At 44.1% G+C, this 9,934-nt stretch overlaps 1 protein-coding gene across 1 annotated transcript in view; it reads left to right on the top strand.

Annotated features, from left to right (window-relative positions):
• drd4b (dopamine receptor D4b) overlaps nt 1–7,158 on the top strand; it is a 21,987-nt gene extending 14,829 nt beyond the window's left edge. The window contains exon 3 of the mRNA XM_036216604.1: nt 5,791–7,158. Within this exon, the coding sequence (XP_036072497.1) occupies nt 5,791–5,993 (203 nt within the window). The 3' untranslated portion in view covers nt 5,994–7,158. The remainder of the gene's footprint in view (nt 1–5,790) is intronic.
• The last annotated feature ends 2,776 nt before the right edge of the window (nt 7,159–9,934 follow it).

Here is a 9,934-nt window from a genome sequence, read left to right as displayed (position 1 = left end):
CTGTTTCCGATGCATGTTGGACTCCGGCAGGGCTGCCCTTTATCACCGGTTCTGTTCATAGTCTTTATGGACAGAATTTCTAGGCGCAATCAGGGGCCGGAGGGGGTCTGGTTTGAGGACCACAGGATTTCATCTCTGCTCTTTGCAGATGATGTTGTTCTGTTGGCTCCATCGAGCCAGGGCTTCCAGCATGCATTGGAGCGGTTTGCAGCCGAGTGTGAAGCAACTGGGATGAGGGTCAGCACCGCTAAGTCTGAGGCCATGGTTCTCGACCGGAGAAAGGTAGTTTGTCCTCTCTCGGTGGGTGGAGTGCTCCTGCCTCAGGTGGAGGAGTTTAAATATCTTGGGGTCTTGTTAACGAGTGATGGAAGATCGGAGCGTGAGATCGACAGGCGGATTGGAGCAGCGTCCGCTGTTATGTGGTCGCTGCACTGGTCCATTGTGGTGAAAAGAGAGCTGAGCCAGAAAGCAAAGCTCTCAATTTACCGGTCGATCTTCGTTCCAGTACTCACCTATGGTCATGAGCTTTGGGTCGTGACCGAAAGAACGAGATCCCGACTACAAGCGGCTGAAATGAGTTTTCTCCGGAGAGTGGCTGGGCGCTCCCTTAGAGATAGGGTGAGGAGCTCGGTCACCCGGAGAGAGCTTGGAGTAGAGCCGCTTCTCCTCCACATTGAGAGGAGCCAGTTGAGGTGGTTCGGCCATCTGATCCGGATGCCTCCTGGACGCCTTCCTGGAGAGGTGTTCCGGGCATGTCCCACTGGGCGGAGACCCCGGGGAAGACCCAGGACACGCTGGAGAGACTATGTCTCTTGGCTGGCCTGGGAACGCCTCGGGGTCCCCCCAGAGGAGCTGGAGGAAGTGGCCGGGGAGAGGGAAGTTTGGCAAATTTGCTTAGACTCCTGCCCCCACGATGACTGATAGAAGATGGTTTGTAACCTTTTATTTTGATGTATTTAGTTTTGAAAAAAGTTTCAACAGCTAGTGTTTAGTTTTGTTTTAGCATAATAGACACTTTTCACGTGACGTCACGCAAAATGGCAAGTGTAAAAAAGTGACTTCCGGTTTACAGAAAAGCTGACTGCTGAACACTGTTTAAAGCAATTTTACGTAAATAATAAAAGGTAACCTGACCAACTGTAACCAAAATTTGTACAATATTTATTTTAGAAATGTCCTACCTGGTTGTATTCATTTTTCTCTCTTAGATTGTTCACAGATCGAAGTACAAATGTCAGTAATTCTATCTCCAGTCAGAACTGCAGCTGCTTCCCTAAAATCCTCTGGATGATATTTAACGAGTCGTAGATTATTTATCTCTGACAACCTGGTTAAAGTTAGACAAAGGTTACAAGTACTTCAGCGAATGCTGCTTGTTTGATTATTTGACAAAGTGCATTTTTTTTTTCAAAGTGTCTTTTTCTTCAATGAGAATATTAGATTATTGTTACTGATTAATATAAATGATTTGTTGTGGATGCTTTGAAACTTGATTACATCAATGATCCTTAATAGCCTGAATCTATTAATACTTGATATTAAGTCCTGAACCGGATATTGATAATTCATGTAGAGAAAATGGTATGGTCGAGTCGGGTGGGATTATATAAGTTTGCTTCCTTCCACTCCCTTTCAAGTGATCTACTTGTGATTCATTAAGTGATGTTATTTCATGTATTATGACCTGATTTCTTGAAATAAACCATTTTATTCATTCATTCATTCATTCATTCATTAAAAAGGTAATTATGATTTTATTCTTTTAATCTGTGCTAATGCTAATGCTAACGCTAACATTAGCTTTGGCTTGAAGACGTGGAGCTGCAGAAGATCTTTACTCACCAGTTAAAAGTTGTCTAAATTTTCGTTCTTATACAAAATCCTTGTAAACAGATCTAAACTCAGACAATTCCAGCGTGTTTGACATTAAAGTCAAACTTATTCCTTTTGTAATCTTTTCTACTGCAGTCAGTGAGCTGCTGTTAGCTCAGCCGTGGTTCTAACATCACTCAAAAAAATATCAACTTAATTGAAAACTGTTCCCAATGAATGGAATTTGTCTGAGTTTTTCTGAGTTTAGTCCACCAAAAGAAAAAATGTAGACTTCAACTTTAAAAAACTTACAAACCAAACAGAACAAGGCTCATCTCAGAAAGTCCAATATGGTTTGTTTGTTTGTTTGTTTTTTCTTAAATTTTAGCTTCAGGACTATGTTTTCAGGTCAAAAAAATATAAACTCTCCTCACAGTGTTGGATCAGGAATGCAGAAACACCAGCTGACTGTTATTGTGTTTTCACCTTTGACTGTATAAACACTGGACAGTGACCCCTCCCCTTGTGTTCCAAACAGGAAGTACCTGCTGGCACCAACAAGCTGAAGTCCCATAGAGAGAAATAGACAGTTATTTGTCAGAATAACCATCCTCGCTCTGATACATTCTTCTTTACATCTTCTTTTTAATCCTATTTTTTAATATATTTTTCTTTATCTCCAGTTATTCAAGCTATAAACTGACTAATCAGATGCTTCAGTAAAAGCATGTGTTGCCCACTGGCCCCGCCTCCAACAATGACAGCGTCCCCACTTTCAGAGTAAGAGGGTGAACTTCAAACAAACTCACTTATGATTGGCAACAGTTCTTCTAAAGACGTAACTCAGAGCGACTTAGACTGTCAAATGGCGGCGCTTGTAATGCGGAAAAATAATTGACGGATTTGACCTTATTTCACAAGAGTCGGAGGTAAGGCGTTTTCTATGTGTGCCGTCAGACCTCGCTTTATCCGGTGACAATTATATATGTCAGTGGTCTCCACAAGCTGGTGAGAAGTAGTCTGATGACCATTTCTGATTCTAAAAGTTTGAAGACTTGAAGGGTTTTGTGAGCATCTCTGGTCTGAAATACAGAAATTACTGAACATTTAATGAGTTAAATATTGTTCAAAATTGATAAGTGTTGGATCAGAAAGTAAAATGTTACTTTAATTGATTACTTTTGTAACGAGTTACTTCCAACACTGGACCTTAAACAAACATTTAAAGGGGCCATCCCATGACTTTCCTAAGCCTTTCAGAGTGAACTTTATCCATCTATATGATCATGTATTACCTTTGGAACACTAAAAAACAAATGATTTATAAAATATTCGTTATTTTTGTGAACTTCAACTGCTGCCAGACTGGAATGAAAACCACACCATAGTCCAGGTGAAAACTGGATCATGATGGGCTGCAGGGTGTCCATTAAACAGTGATATTGGACAGCATGCAGACAATCAGAATCAAGCTGAGGTTTTTAGGGCTGCTCTAGCACGGCCTGGTTGTAAAATGAACCTGAGCCAGCAAGGCTATGTGGGGCCCATTTGGTTTAAAAGAGGGCAGAAAATGTGGCTTAAGTGAACACTCAGTGGGTTGGTTGGCTCGCTATGCTAGCCAGCCTAACAGTGGATGTGTAACTTGCTTGTGAGCTCCGCTGTATTGAGCTAGCGAACTCCACTGTAGCAAGCTTTGCTGTATTGAGCTAGCGAGCTCTGCTGTAGCAAACTCCGTTGTAGAGATCTGGCGACTCTGGCGTATCGAGCTAGCAAGCTCCACTGTAGCGATCTAACGAGCTCCACTCCCCACCAGGCAGCTGGCTAGCGTAGTAAGCCTACTCACTTAGTGTCCACTTAACCCAATATGGGCAAACACAGGGGGGGGGGCACCACAGAAGCTGTGGAATTTTGGTATTTATTAAGGTTTTTGAGGCTATTTTGCTGTTTAGCTAATATTTTAGCCTAATATCAACTTCACCATCTTCAGCAGCCAAATTCAGCTTACAGCATTCACATTAGCATTATCACAGGTAATGGAAGCCCTAAACCTAATGATGGTTAAGATGTCTGATTTACATCCATTTTGCCCATGACCTGATTAGTCGCCTAATCAGAAAAAATAATTGGCGATTAGTTGACTATTGAAATAATTGTTTGTGGCAGCACTAGTTCTTAGTTTGTCAGCCAAGATCAAAGTTGATGGAACTCGTGTTGATGTTTGTGCTCTGAAACAAGTCCCCCTCCCTCCAAACCAACCATCAACATCACATGATCCACTTCCATGACTGATGAGAGTGATCCCCTTCAAGCAGAAGTCATGTATCGACAGATGAGTGGACCTGCATCGGCTGATGATGAAGAGCTCAGCCGGAGTCATCACCAAACACGAAGAAGAGGCAGAGAGCTTCAGCAGCTGGATGAACTTTTAGTGTTTCTTGTGCAGCTCCTGGAGCTGAGAAGCGCCTGACCTTTGAGGATCAAGGCATCCCTTCTGAGCAACCGTGCCTCCACATGCACGGCTCACATGCACCGCTACTGCCGCTCAAAGCCCACAATCCCATTAACCTGCAACACGTGGGTCTGCATCCCCCCTGTTCACAGCACATGCTGCAGTGTGGAGCCACCAGAGACACCAGTGTTATTCCAGGAGTTTGGACAGCAGACCGAAACGGTGCAAACGTTCAGCTTTTACCCCAATCTTCATGTTTGGAACAAACTGCAGCGCTAAACAGATTACCAGCCAGCTCTGGTTTAGTGACGTGGAGCCTAAGACCATTAAACCATTCAGACTAATGACCGGATTTGAACCGCAGCACAACACCTCAGCTGCAGACGGACACAGGAAAACACCTCCAGCCTTTCCTCTCTGAGAGCCTGCAGGTTTGTCTGAAAGTCTGAAGCAGCAACAATCCAGCAAGCCTCAAGCATGAAGCTCAAACATCACTGCAGGTGGACCGGACCGGAACCAAACACAGCCATCAGACCCGTTTCCTGTTTGGATCACAGGTCTACACACACCAGTGATAGCTGCTGCTCTGCAGCAGAAATGTCATCAATGTGGACGAATCTGAAGGTGAGGGGGCGTGGCTTAAAATGTGTTCTGCAGGAAGGAGCTCAGGTGGGGGCGGAGCTCTGTCACTGCAGCATATTAAAACACATCAAACACGTAAACACCGAAGCTCGTCTTCTGTCGTCTTCTCCTGGTTCTAAACTCAGAATCTGCAGCACAAGGCAGAAAATTGAGGAAATTTAGTTTTGTTTTTTTCTTTCCATTTTAACAATGCCCCTAGGTGTGAATGTGTGTGTGATTGTGACCCTGTGACAGACTGGCGACCTGTCCAGGGTGTACCCCGCCTTCGCCCATCAGTAGCCGGGATAGGCTCCGGCACCCCCGCGACCCCGAAAGGGACAGAGCGGACAAGAAAATCAATGAATGTAAACTTTTGCAAGTAAACAGTGTAAAGTGCATATTCAGTCTTTTTTTAAAATGAATTCTAGTTTTCAAAGTATCATGATACATACTGTAATTCTGCCTTCACATTACGTGACATTAGGAAGCACTTCCAGAGTATCAGTCTGAATGAAAACATGATGAAATCTATTGACTCGATCATTCGAAGAAGCTGGACTTATAACTTGTCATCTTGACAACACTGACACTCACCGACACAAAAACTTGCTTTTGAAGCATGAACTACATGTTTTTAGCTACAGATTTGCACTTGTGTTTTATAATTCTTAGTCTGAAAGTTAACTTTTAGACGAGGCTACACACTAATAGTTTTGAGAAACGCATTAGCAATGGTGCAAACTCTAATGCTGTTGTGAGAAATGCACTGAAACGATTGAGAAAAACTATCAATTCTGTTCCCTGGATTCCTGTGACAGCTCTTTGGTTCTCCCCGCATTCATCTGGAAGATCCTCTGTGTTAGTTTTGTTTCCGCTGACAGAACTCCCCTCTTCTTCTCTTCATGCAGGCTGCTTCCTGTTTTGCTGGACTCCGTTCTTCGTGGTCCACACGATGCGAGCCTTGTGTGTGACCTGCTACATCCCCCCCGCTCTGATGAGCACGGTCACCTGGCTGGGTTACGTCAACAGCGCCCTCAACCCCATCATCTACACCATCTTTAACACAGAGTTCAAGAAATTCTTCAAGAAGTGTTTCCGCAGCTGCTGCTGACAGTAGCCCCCCCCAGGATGATCTGACGGTCGGGGAGGACCGGCAGCTGCTTTGGCCGGGTCCACATCATGTGACACGGAGGTCCTGATGCTGAAGGACCCTTCCCCAACATGGAGGAGCGCAGGGTCAGGTCCTGCTCCACTGCTACAAAGAGAGCTATGTCCAGTTTTGTACCAACTTCAATTCGTCTGCTAAACAGCTAAAGTTGGAAACTTTAGGGAGTCTGCATCTTAAAAGGGTATGTGTGTTGTATGTATGTTACTGTTTTTATTGGAGTATTTGATTTTAATGATTTGTATGATTTTTTTTTTATGGATTTTACTGATGATTGTTTGACTCTGTCTTGTCTTGTGATCCCACCAGCAAAGGAAGTTCCTACCGGAAAAATAAAGTAACTTTGATTTGATCTCCATTTTCTCATGGGTGGGTGGAGCTTTGGATTTTGTGGAAGGAGCAGAGGACTGAAAGCGTCTCAACTAGAAGCTCCAATCATGATGGTACCACCTCGGCTTTGACTGCGTGGGCAGAAACAAATGTGGAGACGGAAAAGCTTTTAAATGAACGTGAGGAGCTTCCAAACCAGATGAGGAAGTGACGTGTCAGAGATGAGATCTGGTGAGGGGAGGGGCTTTGTTGCCAAGAGGCCACATCAGACGATGAAGGTCAGTTTGTGGGGGAGGGTCAGATTTCTCTGAGAGCCAAATGTGAAACAGAAAACTGACAGTGAAACCAATAATCCGTTTGATTTGACTCAGAAGTGGGAAATGACTGTTAAAACTTGGTTGAAGACGCAAGAACCTATGTTTGCTCACCCTAAACCTTTGTCCCATACACCCCTGTGGGTCCTGAAGGGTTTTGGGTTGTCCAGGTCGATGCAGGGTCGAAGAGAGGAGCATCTCCCTCTTAAAGTCCCTCTATGACACATTTTTTTATTTTATAAAAACGTTCTCAGTAGTGTTTTGATCATGATTCTGAAGTTTTTAACCAAAATCCCACGTGGGTGAGATTTTAGGTTTAACCCCTGTTCAGGTGTGACCAACCCAGGAGTGCCGGCCGGAGCACTACTTTAAGGCCTGGATGAGGCTGCTGCAGGTGGTTGGTGGAGTGAACGACAGAGGCAGGATGACGGCTTTAACAGCTGTATTCCACACATGACGCTTTACATCCAGTCGATACATCAGATGTCTTTGTATCTGCGTTTGTGTCGTAACGTGTGTGTGGTTTCTGGTAAATAAAAAATAAATACAAACTCAGTATTTGACTTGAATTACAAGAAAAAACACACCAGAAACGGTGCGTGCCCACATGCACACCGACGTGCGCTCCTGTGTGCGATATCAATTAGCGCTTATTTTAGCGGCATATTGCAAATTAAACAGAATAAAAACTTCTCAAAGAAAAACTTACTTGGGTCATGAACACACAGATCTCTGGGGAATCTTTCTCACCAGCAATGCAGCGCCACACTCGCACGCACGGAGAGAAGCAAACAAGGAGCATGCTGTGCAGGAGCCTGATGATGGAGTCACTCTCCTAGTGCGCATGTGCCTAACTCAAAACCAAAACTTAAAGGAAACTTATCTCTAACATCTGAGTCTTTTGTACATCCCACAACCTAAATGTCTTAAAAATACATTTTTCATGTTGATCTGAAGCCTCTGTTTCCATTTCCTCTGAGGGGGCGTGGCTTTTGGAGCTGAGCTGAGCAGCACCGCCCCTGATTTGACCACAGAAATGTGAACGGCGGCTCATTTGACTGCAGTCAATGTGAAGATACCATCTTCTCTTCTCCAGAACCTGAACTAGACACTAGGAACAGATGAGGGTTTAGTGCATGTGCAGCAGAGCTGTTGATGGAAAGAAGATCATTCATTCAAACAGAGTCTGTCCAAGACAGTTTGATTGATTTAAAAGGAGAAATACTCAGAAATGCAAAAAATAAATGATTTCTTATTACATTTGTTGTCTTCCATAAGAAAAATGACACACAGATGTTAAAAAATAGGATTTTCATTGGAGGGGGACTTTAAGTGCGTTCAGGTGTGTCTTACAGTTCTCTTGAGGCTCGTATGTCCACCTCAAGGGACATGAAAATGGAAGGTATGTTGTGTGTGTGGTAAGTGTATCATGAAATATTTGTAAAGATAATGAAAGTTACACGCATTTATAATTTACGGGTGATGCTGTTTTCTGGTGTCCTAATGGTGCATTCACAGCGAACGCGGCAGGGACGTCAAATTCACGTCTGCTGCCTCTATTTTGTCACCTGGCAAATTTACTGCTCAACACCTTGGAATTCATTCGTTGTCACATCATGGATGATGTTGAGCGAGTAGCTTGAGTTTATATGTTTTGGAGAACTCTACTGAGGCCCCGGCAAGTACATTGCTGTGTTTGTTTTCACCAGATCATTCAGAGTCTCTCTTCTGTGTTTCAAACGTTACTTTCACCACTCTGTGGTCCAGTTTGAGCTCTAACCATAGAGCGGGGAAATAAAAATAAACCTGGAGGATCTTTTTATTATTGTCTTGATGAAAGTAAGAAAAACATCAGTAGCCCATGAAACTAGAGCGGTCTCTACCACAACGGGACTCACAGTGGCTCTCCAGGCTGCCGGGCAGCTAACCGCCAGTGAACAAGCAGACTGGGCTCTACTGCTCAGAGACCTGCAGTCTGGACAGTAGACCCCGCCATATCTACCGTGCATCTGGACAGCAGCGATTGCTATCAACTCTGCCAGAGCCTGGGGAGTGGAGCTCACTAGCTCAATGAGCTATCGACCGGGCGGCTGGCTAGCGTAGCCGTCCATCCAGCTCAATGAGCTCTGTGACGGGCTGGCGATTTATCCAGTGTGTATCCCGCCTTCGCCCAACAGTAACTGGGACAGTTTCCAGGAACCCAGAGGCTCCCGTGGGTTCAGAAAATACATGGAAGTTCAGGACGAAAATCCTCGCATCGAGTCGCCATCTTGAAGATTAATTTCTAAACTTTGATCTAGTCACTGAAAACGTCAGGTCCTCAAAGCTGAATCCCTGATTGGTTGACATACAGCATCAAGCTCGCTGCCAAAATCGCGCTGCAGCAGATCGCGTGTTTCCATTAGCTGTGTTTCCATTACACATCTGTGCAAAACTTTATCAGAGATCTAGGAACTTTGAAAAAACACAGTTTCACAATGACATTGTTTCCAATATATCATAATTATGGGATAAAACAAAAAGAACTCACGTGATAAGTCATTAAAAACATGGCGATGGATGAGAACAATTGTTTTTCTGTTTTATTTGATTCACATAAAGGGAGCATTTGGGTGACGTCACAGCAGTGTGGTGCGTGCAGCACAACTACTCCATTGAGCCTCAGATGAATGTGAGAAACCTGTTCAGCAGTATTAAAAAAACCAACCACTCTAACAAGTGAGCAGCTGGACCATTCTTTCTGTTTGAAAACACAACAAGATCCATTTAAGTTTCTGTCATGGTACTCATCCTCAAAGGAGACGTCTGCGTCTTTTTCAGGCTGCCAGCAGCAAAAGTGCGGCTACAGATGAAGCCATGAGGAAATCTTGGTTGGTGATTTTATGGAGGAAATGTCCGATTGTCTGGAGCACGGGGGCGGGTCTTGGAACCCCCCACCCCTGTCCCAACGTCCCTCTTCTTCTTTTCTGTCTGGTCCAACAAAAGAAAGAAAGAGATACAAACATAATCAACATAAATAAAATACAAAAGAGGTTCAGGCTGCACATGTATCACGTGAACAGCTCTAAGAGGATCCTTCCACAGTCCACAAGGTGATGGAGGGTTGAAAAGCGAAAATCTTTACGCCCTTACTTCCCCTTACCTGTTGTATAAGTGTTCACTATGACATGCCGCCCGCAGCATGCCCATAGAAAAAACATGCATGAACATTTTCTCTCTATGGTTCACTGAGCGGTCTACAAC

The sequence above is a fragment of the Oryzias melastigma genome, linkage group LG3 (genome assembly GCF_002922805.2).
Source record: "Oryzias melastigma strain HK-1 linkage group LG3, ASM292280v2, whole genome shotgun sequence".
Taxonomy (NCBI): domain Eukaryota; kingdom Metazoa; phylum Chordata; class Actinopteri; order Beloniformes; family Adrianichthyidae; genus Oryzias; species Oryzias melastigma.
This window is presented reverse-complemented; position numbering and strand designations above follow the sequence as displayed.